Consider the following 16,661-nt stretch of genomic DNA (forward strand, 5'->3'; position numbering starts at 1 on the left):
GTTAAAGGCATTTCTTTTCTGTTTCCTTTGGCTATGAGGGGTGTGTGTAGACAGTTCAGCTGATGAATGCTTGCTTGGTTGGGAGCTCAGGTCTTTCTTCAGTAATTTTATTTCAGTGTTTTTTGTCAGGGGACTGAAAAAAGTTTTATAGACCTCACAGCAGTCACAAACAGGGAAATAAGGAACGCTTTTCCTAATTGAAGCTGTAGAGAAAAATAAAGTAGACTTAAGGGAGTACACAGTATGGAAGCTGTGTCCATAGGTTTCTTAAATAGCTATAGCCTTAGTTTTATGTTTGCTTTTAGAGACAATACCCTCAGTGTTGTGAACTCATCAGTAAAAATTTTATGTGTTGGCTTAGGGGGGAATGAAACTTTCCTTGATTCAGTTAATTCTGTTAATAAGGCAATTCATAGAATCATAGAATTATAGAATCATTAAGGTTGGAAAAGATCTCTAAGATCATCGAGTCCAACCATCAACCCAACACCACCATGCCCACTAAACCATGTCCCTAAGCGCCTCATCTACACGTCTTTTAAATATTTCCAGGGATGATGACCCTACCACTTCGCTGGGCAGCCTGTTCCAAGGCCTGACCACTCTTTCAGTAAAGAAATTTTTCCTAATGTCCAATCTAAACCTCCCTTGGCACAATCTGAGGCCATTTCCTCTCGTCCTATTGCTAGTTACTTGGGAGAAGAGACCAACACCCACCTCGCTACAACCTCCTTTCAGGTAGTTGTAGAGCGCCAGTTCCCTCAGCTGCTCCTCATAAGACTTGTGCTCCAGGCCCTTCACCAGCTTTGTTGCCCTTCTCTGGACACGCTCCAGCACCTCAATGTCCTTCTTGTAGTGAGGGGCCCAAAACTGAACACAGTATTCGAGGTGCGGCCTCACCAGTGCCGAGTACAGGGGCACGATCACCTCCCTGCTCCTGCTGGCCACACTATTTCTGATACAGGCCAGGATGCCATTGGCCTTCTTGGCCACCTGAGCACGCTGCCGGCTCATGTTCAGCCGGCTGTCAACCAACACCCCTAGGTCCTTTTCCTCTGGGCAGCTTTCCAGCCACTCTTCCCCAAGCCTGTAGCGTTGCCTGGGGTTGTTGTGGCCGAAGTGCAGGACCCGGCACTTGGCCTTGTTGAACCTCATACAATTGGCCTCAGCCCATCGATCCAGCCTGTCCAGGTCCCTCTGCAGAGCCTTCCTACCCTCCAGCAGATCAACACTTCCGCCCAACTTGGTGTCGTCTGCAAACTTACTGAGGGAGCACTCGATCCCCTCGTCCAGATCGTTGATAAAGATATTGAACAAGACCGGCCCCAGTACTGAGCCCTGGGGAACACCGCTCGTGACCGGCCGCCAACTGGATTTAACTCCGTTCACCACAACTCTCTGGGCTCGGCCGTCCAGCCAGTTTTTTACCCAGCGAAGAGTGCACCTGTCTAAGCCGTGAGCCGCCAGCTTCTCTAGGAGAATGCTGTGGGAGACAGTGTCAAAGGCTTTACTGAAGTCCAGGCAGACCACATCCACACCCACTAGGCGGGTCACCTGGTCATAGAAGGAGATCGGGTTGGTCAAGCAGGACCTGCCTTCCATGAACCCGTGTTGGCTGGGTCTGATCCCCTGGTTGCCCCGGACATGGCTTGTGAGCTCCCTCAAGACGAACCGCTCCATAATCTTCCCTGGCACCGAGGTCAGGCTGACCGGCCTGTAGTTCCCCGGATCCTCCTTCTGGCCCTTCTTGTAGATGGGCGTCACATTGGCAAGCCTCCAGTCATCCGGGACCTCCCCTGTTAACCAGGACTGCTGGTAAATGATGGAGGGTGGCTTGGCAAGCTCTTCCGCCAGCTCCCTCAGTACCCTTGCGTGGATCCCATCCGGCCCCATAGACTTGTGAGCGTCCAGGTGGCGTAGCAGGTCATTAACTGCTTCCTCTTGGATTATGGGGGGTTTATCCTGCTCGCCGTCCCTGTCTTCCAGCTCAGGGGGCTGAATACCCTGAGGATAACTGGTCTGACTATTAAAGACTGAGGCAAAGAAGGTGTTAAGTACCTCAGCCTTTTCCTCGTCCTCGGTGGCAACATTCCCCCCCACATCCAATAAAGGATGGAGATTCTCCTTGGCTCTCCTTTTGTCATTAATATACTTGTAAAAACATTTTTTGTTGTCTCTTAAGACAGTGGCGAGGTTGAGTTTTAGCCAGGCTTTTGCTTTTCTAATTTCCTCTCTGCACGACCTAACGAGATCCCTGTACTCTTCTTGAGTTGCCTGCCCCTTCTTCCACAAGTGATAAACTCTGCTTTTTTTCCTGAGTCCCAGCCAGAGCTCCCCGTTCAGCCAGGCCGGTCGTCTTCCCCGCCTGAGCAGGCCAAAGTCCGCCCGCCGGAAGTCCATGGTAGCGGTTTTGCTGGCCCCCCTCCTTACTTCAGCAAGTATCGAGAATTCTACCATTTCATGGTCGCTAAGCCCAAGCCGGCCTCCGACCACCACATCTCCCACCAGTCCTTCTCTGTTTGTAAACAGCAGGTCAAGCGAGGCACCTCCCTTGGTAGGCTCACTTACCAGCCGTGTCAGGAAGTTGTCTTCCACACGCTCCAGGAACCTCCTGGAGGTTATTCAGTTAATAAGGTGCAGAAACCCAGCAGGTTCAGTTTTGAAGTACAAAAATGTTCTGTTTGTTAGCTTTCTTTAGTTGCTTGGGAACACTGCTGCCTATCAAGTTGTCAAAAAAATCTTTGCCCAATGCTTTAGTCTGTCCTGGATATCTCTTAACCATGCACTGTTACCAGTGCTTCTCTAACACAAGTAAATTCTTATGTCTCTTGCCCAGTGTTGAAAACAAAGTTAGGCAAGATGTTCAGCTCATGTAAGCCATTGTATCATTATTAGGGTAAGTCATACTTTGCTGATTCATGTGACCTGACAACACGGAGTTATGATTTCTGCATGGACTGTAACTTCAGCAAATGCCTTCAATCACTTTCCACTGTGGATTTTGTTAGTTTTAAAAATGTGTTTTCAAAGATGCTAGTGGCTGCAGAGGACAAAATATGTTCATCAGATGATGGCTTTCAAAAACCTGAACAGAATTCTACAGAAAGAGTGAGTGGAAACATTTCTCTGCATTTCAGATCTCTTTACCTAAAGAGTTTTTTTCTGTCTTCCTCAGCAATGAAATGTCCCACATATTTGACATATGATCACTGCCACAAAGCCTGCATAAAGTACTGTGAGAATAGTACCAAACTCAGTGTCTGCAAGGATTATCCCACAGAAGGCTGCTTCTGTCCAGACAGACAGGTGATTTTTAATGACAGCTGTGTTGATGAAGAAGTTTGCGCACAATGCATCAGTGAAGATGGCACGCACCATCAGGTAATTACATACTTAGCAGCTTACTTTGTACGTGGCTGAAGTTTGTACTTTTGCAAGTAAATCTGTCTTATAAGTCTAACTATTTTCCCGTTTGGGCTTTATTTTCTAGCTCAGTTCCTCATAACTGGCCGGCTGTCAGCCCTATGTAGCTCCCCTAGTGTGAAATTGGCTGGGATGGATATAAAATTCACAGCTGGGACTGTACAGACCCGGAAATGCATGACAAATTTCTGTGGAGGGAGGTCTAGAGGGAAGAGAGGAGGGATGGCACAAGTCAACATTTACCAAGATAAACACCTCCATTCAGCAGGCTTTTACCAGAAATGACAATTTAATCATAAATCTGGAACCCTTGCTTAAAATGTATCGTATTGGCTTTGCAAAGCTTACTGAAATATTCTCAGTGGTTGGTGTGGAGCAGTGAGGCCAAGATGACCTTATGTCAAGTTATAATAACCTACCTCCTTTTTTTTGATAAGAATCATTCCTTTGATGAAATTAATCATTTTAGTTTTACTGAAAATCCATTTTCCTCAGCTAAGTCAGACCTCTCTGTGGCAGAATGGGATTGGGAAGAGCTACGGGTGCTGGGTGCCAGACTGTGGTGAAAGAGACTGTTGATTTCCCTTTCAGCATCACACAGCGGGTGCACAAGCTCCCCCATACGTCCCCTGTTCCAAGTAGCAGGGGTTGTTTGTCTTCACCCCCAGCTACTCAACTCTGAGATTTTTCACCTAAGTCAGCCTCTTAAATCTGCAGTTTTGTTTTGAGACTTTAAGAAGAAGTGGCTTTAATTTCAGTATTTTATGGGCTTTAGATTCTTGTGGGATTTTTGGATGATCTTATCATACTCACCAAACCTGCTGTCAAAGACACAATCATTTTTGTAACCTAGATCTTCTGTAAATAACAGAATTCTCTGTGTGTCTGTGTGGATAGTCTATTCTTTAAGTAAAAAGATAAATTTGAAAAAGTAAATGACTATATGTACTCTGAATAACTTCATTTTACACACGCAAATTTAGATTCACATTTAGCTCAGCCAGAAATGTGTTATAAATGTTTACAGTTAAACTGAAAGGAAGAAAAGACTACTTGTGGCTAAAACATCTCTCTTAAATATTGTTTGCATCGACATAACGACATTAACATAATGATAAAAGCATCAAACTTAACAGAGCAAACACTTTTCTTTAGGTGATAGGGTACCAGCGAGCAATGCACTTGACTTAGTGAAGCAAGTGTTCCAGGCACTGCTTTGCCAACGCAAGGGTTGCACTGATTGCAGGTCTGCACCCGGAGCCCCGCGTGCGTCAGTGTAGCCTGCCCTCGCGCAGGACAGGTCCACGCGGGTCCGAGGATGCCGGCCCCGGCATCTCACCTTGCCATGGCTTGTGCCTTAGTGCTGCTTGCTGGTACTGTCAAAGCACAGCGCGCTGAAAAAGTATTCACTAAAGATTTTGAGGGTTTCCTACTGGTGGGCAAGGGGCTGGTACAGGAGCCTAACAGCATTGAGCCCCCTCCTCAGGTGTACATACCCTATGGATTTTGACAGTGGGAGGGAAGACATAGGGAAAGTGTGTTCTTTCGTTCCACAACCGCATTATCCAAATAACTTTTTTCAAAACAAAATGTTAGGGTTTTCTGAAGGATTGAGCACATGGACCTTGTATTAGCTTTTATTTTAAGGTCACAGTATCTCCATACATATGGCCATGATTTTTTGTTTGTGTTCTGTTTTGAATCTTTGTTTTATATACAGTATCATTGGATCTGTGTAGTGCTTGTAGAGTTGGTAAAATGGAAGGAAAAAAAACCCAGTGATTTTTGTAATAAAAGGAATAGAAAAAAATCTTTTTATTTCTCTTGAAGGAAAAAATAGCTTACAATGTATATGATCACTGCCCTAAACACCGATCAATTGTGCACAACTCTCGGTGACCCTGAGAACTCTAGTTATTATATTATGATTCTATATGAAATGGTTATTGCGAATGCAGATTAAAGCCTAGGATCTGTGTGCCTTAAATCCCTGAATCCTGAGGCAATGCAGTGCATTTTCCATTTAAATAATTGTTTCAAGCCCTCATGGCGAAAAGCTCAGCACACATCTTGGGAATAACGTCTGCATGATATCTACCGATTTCTGCAGAAGTTCTGAAATTCATGAGTTGTCACATGCCCCTTAATGGAGTTTTAACTCTGAAAACCTCTCGTCTGTACCCCAATGGCAAGGCTTAGCTGCAGCTGCTGTGTGAATGGGGAGGCGGAGGGCAGGGGAGGATCAGCTCACACAGCCGTTTTGCGTCTCCACCGTTTCAGGATTAGCTGTGTGAGCAATACAACAGGCAGTGCAACTGGTGGTGGGTTATGATTTCCTTAACCCCCTTCTTTCCCTCTGGTGTTCTTTCCTCTCTTCCGTTCTACCCCAGATCGTGCTTGGGCTTACGGGATTCTCAGTATCAACACCTATATAGAGCTCTATAGCTAACACAGTTTTATCTCTTGTCATTTCTTCTGGTATTAGAAAGAGACTCCTACTTACGCTGAAGAAAATCTGTCAAAAAATTGAGGCTGCTGAAAATGTTAGAGCAAATGTTGTGATTTTATTTCCTTGCATCTTGACATGTCCACATGCTTTTCACATCACCACCTGCAATGTGATTTGGATCCTAAACTTTGTTAAACCGCTGGTTGGCTTGTTCTAGCATGCCTGCTGTCTTATCCTTGCCATGCTGTTACCCTTTGGAAGTAAACTGTCTTTTCAGACTCCTGTGATGGTTTAAAATACATAGATATCTCTGGGCACAGGTGGCAGTATGCTTAGATATTTCCGTCCTTTCTTCTTATTACTAAAGATCTCAGCAGACTGTTATTTTTAAACTGCACTTCAGTTTTCTGGATGACACCTTTTACCTTTGTGGCATCCTAAGCTACTTTACATGTTCTCACTCAGAACCTGGATCGATTGTGCAAATTAACGTTATTGTCCCATAATGCATCTTTTCACTCTTACCTGCCTATGGGTTTTAAACGTAGATAGTTCTTTATAGATAACTACATCTTAAAAATCAGTGATTTTCCTCTCTCTCAAGAGAGAGAGCAGTGGTTGAATAATGATATACTTTATTGGCAATTTCTGAATGTGCTTATTACCTTCAGGAAATCACTGCAGTGATAGTTTCAGATTTGGGCTTGCTATAGTGCTTTTCCAGTCTGCAGTCCACTGGGAAATCAAGTGATGACACCCCACATATTCTTAATAAAAAATATGCACTGTTTATTTCTCTGTGTTTAAGTACTACTAATTTGGGAAAGCAGCCACTTTTATGTATTTCCCAAAATATTGTTGTTTCCCTTATTACCACTGAACATCCAATCATGGTATGTAGCTGTATGAGTCCACTGTTAGTCACAATAGCCTGCGATTGCATTTATAACATATGAGCATTTTTCATGCTTAAAACAATACTAATTCCTCATCCCATTCATGCATTCTTTTGCTAAAGTGGTACACTACAGTCATTTCAGAATTATGTGTCTCCTTAGATTTTTACTGTTGACAGAGCAACCAACCAATCCTGCATATAGTCTTCTGGTTTTCTAAATTAATGTTGCTCAACCTCACCCACTCCCATCACCAACATGCCAGTGGCCAGAATATTTGATTTCTTTCTAACAATCTGTTGTTTTTTTCATGCAGCACATGGAAACATGGATTCCTGCTAATGACCCTTGCAAGATCTGCATGTGTCTTGATAACAAGAAAGTAAACTGCACCGTCCGACCTTGCCCTACTGCCAAACGTAAATTTGTTTAGCTCTAAGTATGATTGGACTTGAAGTTTTTTTTACCTAGTTTTCTAGTTCTTATCCAAATTTGTTTTATGGATGTTTTCTTCTTGCTCCAGCTGTTCACTGTGGTCCCTGTGAAGTCCCTCGTCTGCGCAGAGATCCCGGCCAGTGCTGCCCCGAGTATGAGTGTGGTAGGTTCTCATAAACTGTTGGAGTCTTCTTGGTACATATTTTTATGAAATGCTTCAAAGGGATACAATCCATGTTTTTATTTAATGCAATACTCCATTTTTTAAACCACTGAATGACAGTACAATCATCTATGTGGAAAATAAAAAAATAAACAACTCCTGAGGATGTGAGTCTCAATTCACTTCAAACTTGACTTTCTTTAAGAGATGAAGAAGGAAACAGAGCAATTTGTTTTCATCTAAATGACATTAGAATGGTCTTTTTTCAAGTATCTGTTTTTGCATGGTCTATATTTGCACATTAAATATAACATTAGAACCTTAATCCTCATAACCCAAACTTGAACTGTTCCCTAAGCTATTTTGAAAACAAACTCTGACCTGCTGAACTCTAACTTACTTCATATTTTAGGATAGCAATTGAGTGTAGGGAAAAAAAGGTTAATGGGGACTTGCATGTGTGTGTGTGTCTTTTCTAACTAGTCAAGGCGTGGTCTTAAACACTCTCTCAATTTCTCTTCTTAGTCTGTGATCTGGTTTCCTGTGATTTGCCTTCTGCCCCTGCCTGTGAGTTTGGCCTGCAGCTTGCTCTGACCAACCCTGGAGAATGCAGACCAAATTACACATGTGGTAAGATTTTTTTTTTTGCAGGGAGTGACACTGGAGCATTGCGTTTGAGAACACTGACAACTTCCTTTAGACATTATTTTTTCCCTCTGAAAGGTTGAATTTTGGAACCAACAGAAATGTAATGATCTCACAGACTTGGAAGAAGGGTATTGTTGGCACTTTCTGAGTACGCTTTTGAATTAAGGAAAAGTGAAACACTTTACTCTTGGACCTGTGTGCTCTGACCCTTATGCTTATATTATAAATCTTTTTGATTGTATATGAGACAAGAATTTTTTGGCAGGGTGGGAACTTTTCCTGAACCTGCAGCACAATTTTTTACCTCAGTCTTTTATATCTGCATTACTTGTTAGTCTATAAGTCTGAAGTAGCAAATTAGTGCCTTGCTGCCAGAGAACTGTCTTGTTCACTCGTGGCACTCCGAAATGTTGTGTGCTTGACATGGTACCTACCTTTTTCTGCTAGCGTGTAACAGAGAAGCGTGCAGCTTAGTCCAAAGACCTTCCTGCCCACCGCATCGAGAGCTGACTGTTAAGAAGACCGAGTGCTGTGATAAATATGAGTGTACCTGCAGCTGCACTAACTCAACAGTGAGCTGCCCTCTGGGATATCTGTCCAGATCTCTCACCAATGACTGCGGCTGCGTATCTACCACCTGTGTTCCAGGCACGGTAAGGGGAATGAAGTGTGATTTCCACAGATGAGAGTATCTTTTGTATGTGGAGTGACAGCACCAAAGTCAGTGTATAGCTAGATATTAACAAGCCCCCAAAGAGACTACTGGACAATGATGTTAGGGCATTTTAAATTTACAAGTGTCCGAGAGAAATACACTTGCATCACACTGTTGCTTGTTTTATTACAGCCATTTGTTCTGACATAACCAACCTATTTTTTTTGACTTTGAGATAATCAGATGATTTTATATATTCCTAATGCTTGAATGACCTTGAAGTTTTATATATATATATAAATATATAGGGAATTTCAGAGGTAATTTTGAAATTTTTAATTTGTTTCTGGATAACAAAGGCACATGCTTTTGGATCAGTACAGTTACTGTATATTCTTTCAATCCTATACTAACTTTATGGAAATATTTGGGACACCTTAGACCTAAACTTCTTGTGCTCATTGATTACTTTTGCCTCTGCCTGAGGAGGCATTGTATCTTATATGAACTATATTGCCACTTTAAAATTTTTGCCAAATTAATACCTGACTCTCTTAAAGTTTCACCAGGATATATTTTTCCTTATTTTGCCAACATTTTATTAAGTTGTTATATTATGTTAACCTTTAAAATAAGGTTGCTTAGAGGAGAGGTTGCAGGGCAATGTAACCTTTTCATTGAAGCAACCTTACCTAACAGCTTAACATAGCTGCTTACACTGTCTTGCAGCTTGGGAGATGTAGCCTTTATTTTCTGTTCCTAAGTTGTTCATGACCTTGCATAAGTAATTTTATGTCTTTGTGACTTGCTTGCTATATCTATAAAAATAAACGATGTTAATCTCTTTAATAACATGCTGTAAAATTTACTGATAGAAAGTGCAATATAAGAGATTTGCACTATTTTTGTGGTAGCTGTGATGGCCTAAGGATACAAAAGAATGAATGCTTGTAGCTCAAAGTAAGACCTTTTCAGATCAGCTGATTTAGCTGGAAGAAGTTTTGTGTGCACGGCTCCTTCTACAAGACTCACTGTTTATTATCTCTATTATCTCTATTATATCTCTATTATATCTCTATTATATCTCTGTGTCACATTATACTTCTAGTGAAACTGAGTCAGACCCTGGGCAATTCCACCGACTGCAGATAAAAATCTCCAATTTATTCTTTATAAAAGAATAAGTGCAGCTTTGGTTGCACTTATTTTCCTTTCCTCAACAGAATGGCCACTATTTTAAGACCTGTACCATTTCTACTGGGTTCAAAATGTTCCATAAAATTTATGGTAGGCTTCACATCTTAAAAAGCAGCCTTCTGGAACCAGCATTGTGCCCTTACAGCAGCAGTGTGCTCTTTCATGTATTAATTGTTGCATTCAACAGGTGTGTGTGCACAACAACATAGTCTACCCTGTTGGGACAACCTGGGAAGATGGTTGCAGGGAATGCTCTTGCACCAGCATGAGGGATGATGTTACAGGACTTCAGATGATGGAGTGTCATGACAAAGCATGTAACACATTCTGCTCTCGGGTGAGTAATATTTAAACCAGTGCATTAGCCAGCAGAGCCCTGATGGGGATCTAAAATGATTACTTTTAAACCTGTGTGTTTAGAGAAACCAGAGAAAAATAGAAAATAAGTGTTGTAGCAACGAATTATCTTGGGAACAGAGTCTAAGAAGGCCTGAGTATTACTGACTTTATTTTAGGGTTATTGTTTTAGGATCATATCCTGTTGCTAAGGATATCAGTGACAAGTTTATTTTATATTTCAATAAAAGAACTGCATCCTGAAGTGTCTATCATTTACACCACTTGCACAATAAGTACTCATGATGTCTGAAGTTCAATTTCAAATGACTTTGTTCTATCTGAAGTTCACTTTCTGAAGAGAATGTTTCAGATCTGTCTATTGCTCAGCTCTGCCCATTATAGCAGTAATAACACCACATGCTGTGGCCTTTATTATTCTCAGACATCTGCTACATGCTATAAAATTATATGGTCTACTTTTGGAAGCCCACAAAGGAAGTATAAGCTGCTTTGTTATACTGACATAGCTAGTCAAGCAGAGGGAGACAGGTACTTGGTACAAAAAAGAGTTCTAGAAAGGTCAAAGGAATTGGTTGAAAGTCAGCAGCGCTTGCCAGTGTCATAGATTAGAAGACTTTGATCATAACATGATTTGTGCAAACAGAAGTTCAAAATGGTTTTTATACTTCCTTTAAACTACCCAATTTACATCCCTAACATTCCTCACCTTAACATAATGTGGAGAATAAGGAAATAAAAAATCACTGTAAAATTAAATGTGATGCCCTAGAGTTGCATTTTGCTCTGGTATCTAGCGCCTTGTATTCATAATCCCTGAGCGTTCCCATGTCCTTTCTTCATGAGGTTAGCATGAATGGGTCAGTCAGGGAGGACAGTGGAAACACACAGCTTGGGTCTGCAGAAAAAGCAGATGGCAGAAGAGGTTGCCCAGTCCAGCCAAATGCTGACAAACCATACCCCTTACCAACTGCCATGTGGCCACAGAAGCTGTGCAAACATCAGAGGCTACCACAAATACATTTTGCCTCTTTGTAAAGCTTTCAGGTTATACATGGATTAATTGAAATATTGTTCTTGATGGTATTACCCAATCCCATTCAGGAAAAGGCACATCTGACTTGAAGCAGCTCCCCGCTAGTCCATGGCCTGGTGTGTTCACAATCTGCCAGTTCAGTAGGCTGTGCGGGGTCCATGTGGAGCAACTAGACATGGCTGTATGGGATTCAGAATATTCTCTGCAGGTCTTTTGCTGACCCAGGGTTTTCCCCATGGGTTTGTTCTTCCCTGAACCATGAAATGAAGCCCCGAAGAAGCTAATTTGTTTTTTCCCTCAGTGCAGAAGCAAAGATGAGCTAGCTAATGCTATGTGAATCTCCAAGTTGCTTTTGAATATAATATTAGGCTACATATTGCATTAGCCCACACAGAGTTCAGACGGTTGACCAAGCAGCAAGTGTTTCCAAATGTGTGTTGTAACATCAGTGGTCCAGTAGCTGATAAAAGGCTGCATGTTGGCCTATGACTTAACAGACTGCCCTGGTGTCATCACAGGTGACCAGCTGGAATTTGTCAGTGGGAAATGCAAAGGAGGGCATACTACAGCGATAGCTGCAAAACACTTTAACTAAGAGGGACAGGTGCTGCTTCTGTGTTTGATTCACTGTGCTGACTGGGATGGTACTGTGATGTTCTGGGTTTTCTAGTGCTGCATGAGAGACAAGATTCACTTGCTTTTTTTCTGCTCCAGGAGTAGGGTTTTTAATTCTTGCTGGAAATACAGTGAATCTCCAAACAAATATGTCATGCACATTCCCCTCCTCTGCCAAGTCTCCAAATCTTTGCAGCCTATTTACCACTGTTTTTCCTAAACCTTTTAACTGGTTTTAAGAAGTCTACCTTTTTTTTTTTTAATCAGTTCCATTTATGCAGTCGCATTCAGAACAGAGTCTAAGAAAAATCAACACATGGTCTCTCTTCTTCCTCTTTGCTTTTGTTCAGTTACATCTGGAAGAAAGCTCTTCATTAGCAAACCTTATATATACAGCTATGAGAAGTTAGAGGTGTTCTTTTTTCTTTCCGAAAGACATCATTAATAATGTGTCTTGGAGTCAAAGACTGGTCTTGGGCACAGAGCATATACGTGCAGCACCTCATGGCTGAGTTAACGCTGTTGTAGAAACCCTGCATTATCTGACTTGTTTTAAATTCTCATTTGAATTTACACTAATATGTATTTTAAAAACAGTTAATCATGCAGTGAAATTTGACTATGAATGTTTCAGTTAAGCAAACCAATATCTGAAAAGCAGTTCTCTTTTCTGAACTCTATTAAGCTAATTGTGTCTTGGTTTTCAAAGAATTTCGAATGCCTTAATACCGCTGTATTTCAATATCATTTAATTTACAGCCTCTGTATCAGAACAAGGCTGGACAGCATATAGGTATGTGCACTTGAGAAGGTATGAAAAGAATATAAACTTTTTTTGAATAATATTTTCCTCTGCTGTGTCTTAAACACTGCATAATACCAGAGCAAAAATCAATCCATTAAAAAAAACCAACAACCAACCGAACTAGTGCTTTCTGTGAGTGTAGAGTTTGATGAGAAAGCTTGAGGATGCCCAATGCAGTGAAAACCATGAGGGTGGATGTGAGAGCTTTCAGCTTTTGCAAGAGAATCCCTTCGATTTCCATTTATAGAAGAAACTTGTTTCTAGTATGGCAATTATTATGAAATATTAGATCTAAAGTATCTGGCTGTGTTTTGGCTCAACTTTATCAATAATCTGTTATTCTAATAAAGTATCATTAATGCAGAGCTACAGTTTCTTGACAAATCAGCCTTAAGCATTGCAGTGTCAAAAGGCTTTTTTAAGAACAAACAAAAAGCCTTGGTGGAAATCACGCCAGTCCTTTTTGGGAATCTGCCATTTCTTCTGCTCCTTTAAGGGTTATCAAAGTTGTACAACCAAAACCGTAGCTGTTGGAGAACCTGGATAGCTCAGAGTTTCTTTTTTCCTTTGCTAATTCCTGATTCAGTGTATATACATATCAAGGACCACAGAAGTTCTGTAATCCGGTTTGAATTGGCCTTAAAGCTTATTTTTCAGTTCAGATTAGATGACATTGGAAGTTGTATTGACATTAAAGACATACTTTAATCATGGATCATTACTAAAATGATGTTCAAACTCTCTGCTGCTTATGGTTATTAATTCCATTGCCAGGTCTTAAAGTTGTGCAGTATCATTGTCGACTGTGTCATCTGACTTCTGTGAAAACAGCTTACAATTTTTTATCTAGCTATACAAAAAGAGGAAAAAACCATAATACATATACTAGCTCCTTCACCCTGATGAATGAACGGTGCTACTGTTCTCCCGAGCATGACAAAATCAAACTCAAATCCTATCTGTTGTTTTAGAATGTAAAGAAGTGCTATGGAAAAAGAGTGGATGTTTCATTAAAATAAACCAATCCCACAGTTCTCTGAGGACGTTAACAGCAAATACAGACTTCTCACTTGCAAACCAGATGTGGATTTGCTTCAATATGTGTCATAGTCCCCTCACTTTTTCTGTCCTCTTCCATCTTTCTCTTAGAGAAAGCAAGCAGATAATTGCTGTAATTATTGCATGTGCCACAAGGAGGAGTGGTGTCTCCCTTCTGGAGCTTCTTCAGAAATTATTTCTCTGAGAGTACATCAGACTACATCCCTTCAGAGAATCATGGTGATAAAATGAATAACAGCTTTCAAAACACCTTAAAATCACTAGTATACTAAGGTGAAGGGAGCACTTGCTTTGCTTAATTTCTGTCAATGTTCTTGGAGTTAGGTACTTTGTAAGTGATATAAAAGAGTGTGGTTTGAAGTATTGGATAATTTAAAGTATTAGATGATTATGAGAAGAATGAAGCATAATTTTCTGCGATGAGTGTTTAAGACAAAGCCATTTGGCTAAGTGTGTGTAAATTAATTAGGTTAGATTTTCAAGCCTCTTGATGACTGTGTTAAATTAAAATAAAGAACATTTGCACCATATGTGCAAAGGCATAGTGAATGATGGTTGCAATAGATGCTGACTACAAAATCTATGGCTTTAATCTCCAATAGTTCAAACAGATATTTTCCTTTGAAATAGCATGTAAAGCATGGTAGTAAATGGCTTAACAGTGTGTATTAAGGAGGTTAAAGAAATTAATGCAAAAGAAAGACTGTTGTTTGAATATTAGATGTGCATGATCCCATTTAAAAACCATGAAAGACTTGGTGGCAGGTAATTTCAAATATCCTGCTTGCATTTTAAAGCATAATTTATTATGGAAATTAGGAAATGATACCTTAATGTTCTAGAGACTTGCAAATGGAGAATTAAGTCCTCACCTGGGGTAAATGAGTACAGCTCCAAGGAAATCTCTAGAATTGTGCTGATTCATCGCCACTGAAGATTTTGCTTTCAGCATTTCAATTCAATTTATATCCATCTTACTGGGTTTTTCTCAGTCTACTTTGCCATTTTCATTCTCTTTGGTTCCTCCAACCCTCTCTAGGTACCCTTATTTCAATATGTAAAAGGAAAATACTGGAGCCTTCTTAAAAATACTACGTTGAGGAACAATCTCTGTGCTTTCTTTCCTACTTTGTTGGCCAAGAGGCAGCTGACAGAGTTTTCTGGCCAAAACCTTAGCACCTGTGAAATGATAAACTATGTATCCTGAGCAACTCTAGAACGAAAGAGGGAGTGCAGAAATATGCCAAGCCATAGCCTGTGCGGATCCCTTCGGTAGCTTTGAGTAGGCGATGAAACCAAAATGTGCATTCTCTGAATGCTACAGAATTAATCCACATGCCTCTTTTGTTTGTCGCAAGCCAAGCCCCAGTACCAAAGTGGGCAAAATTTCCCCCCCATGTAGAATGTCTTAATCCGTACGCTTTCACCCTCCACATGGGAGATCAGCTTTATCTCAGCCTTTGTGTTTGATAAAACAGCCTGATCTGGCGGCATAACCGAGCACTTGTCAGGTTCTCCGTCGCAGCTGCTGATTCCCACTCCCAAGTCAGCCGCGTGCACCTGTTCAGATGCGAGGGGTGCCTTGTGTTGCCGTATCCCTTACCTCCTGGGGCACCGGGATTTTCTTAGTCCTGTAGACTGTGATCTGCCTCTCAGTGTGACAGACGGTCAGACACTTACCAAGAGCTTCTTCTGAGTTTTAATTCCCTGTTTGAAGTTAGAACTCTGTGTTTTTTAAAAAAAAAAAAAAAGGTAAGATGCACAGGAGGAATAAAGCAGCAGATCCAGTCCAGAAAAAGCAGAGGACAAGCAGAATATCGACTATAAGTGGATCCTTGAACAAAACATGGCAAACACTGGCATCTCTATACGCTAGTGTCTACATGCAAGAAAATGAAAAATAATGAAGGAGGAGACGGATACTACTTACTCTGCCTAGTTGAATCTAACATTAACCTTCAACAGCATGATATCTGAGACTTGTCAAATGTTCATGTCCATAGATTGTGCAGCTCAGAAATAATCCTGGTAGCATATACTCTTTGTACCTGGGTCATCTAACTGGAAAAAAAACCCCACAACACAACAAAAAACCACCCCAAAATGCACAATACATTTTCCTTTTCTTAGATGTAATCTTAAACATTATCACCTTTAGAATTAAACATAAAATAAAGCTTTCTTTATTTCTGTGGGCCCAAATTTCCTTAGTGTGAGTAGAAAAGGTGGGGTTTTCTGATGGTGAAATATTTCTCATGCTGTGGAGGATCTGTGACACCTTCTCCTCAAGTACAGATGGCTGCTCTGCTTTTTGAGGAGCTCATGAACTGTTGCAGTTTGCAGATTTGTCTTCTGGGACAGGTTTGTAGGCTGCGGTGGTTCAGGGGCTGCCTTAGGAGGAGCTCAGCAGGCGCTGAGGTCAGGAGCTGTGATCTCCTGTATTTCTTCCCCTTAGGAGTCAGAGCCCCCAGATTTTGAACACACTGAGCACCCAAAGGGCCACTCAGGCAGGTTGAACTATCCAAAACCAACATATTTGTCAGTACCTTAGGAGTGCAAATCACACCTGGAGTCTGCTGCATAACACTTTTTTTGTTTGCACTTTAGAGGGCTCTGTTCAAACCAATTTAGTGAAATTTGGGTCCTGCAGCTGGACAATGCTGAGCTTATTCTGGGCACAAACAGCTCATGGATTTTTATTTTTCTGAGTTTGCCACTAAAATAAAAAGTTGCATCCCATATTTCAGATGCTTCAGACACGTATTGAGCAGATAAAAGTCATATAAAACAAAATATTCAACAGCACAACTTTCCCCATAAAGCTAGGTTTGGTATCACATTGTATGACATTATACAAAATGCACTTCTATATGAAAGTCTGCTGATGATTGAGGTTTGCTAATGTGCTTCATATTGCAAATCA

The 16,661-nt window shown here is 41.1% G+C and overlaps 1 protein-coding gene across 1 annotated transcript in view; it reads left to right on the plus strand.

The window, feature by feature from the left end:
• Nucleotides 1-16,661, plus strand: part of VWF (von Willebrand factor) — a 152,831-nt gene that overhangs the window by 107,262 nt on the left and 28,908 nt on the right. The window contains exons 38-43 of the mRNA XM_075162771.1: nucleotides 3,176-3,381; nucleotides 7,085-7,187; nucleotides 7,292-7,366; nucleotides 7,892-7,996; nucleotides 8,462-8,667; nucleotides 10,054-10,203. Coding sequence (XP_075018872.1) covers nucleotides 3,176-3,381; nucleotides 7,085-7,187; nucleotides 7,292-7,366; nucleotides 7,892-7,996; nucleotides 8,462-8,667; nucleotides 10,054-10,203 — 845 coding nt within the window. The remainder of the gene's footprint in view (nucleotides 1-3,175; nucleotides 3,382-7,084; nucleotides 7,188-7,291; nucleotides 7,367-7,891; nucleotides 7,997-8,461; nucleotides 8,668-10,053; nucleotides 10,204-16,661) is intronic.

The sequence above is a fragment of the Calonectris borealis genome, chromosome 1, assembly GCF_964195595.1.
Source record: "Calonectris borealis chromosome 1, bCalBor7.hap1.2, whole genome shotgun sequence".
Classification (NCBI taxonomy): Eukaryota; Metazoa; Chordata; class Aves; order Procellariiformes; family Procellariidae; genus Calonectris; species Calonectris borealis.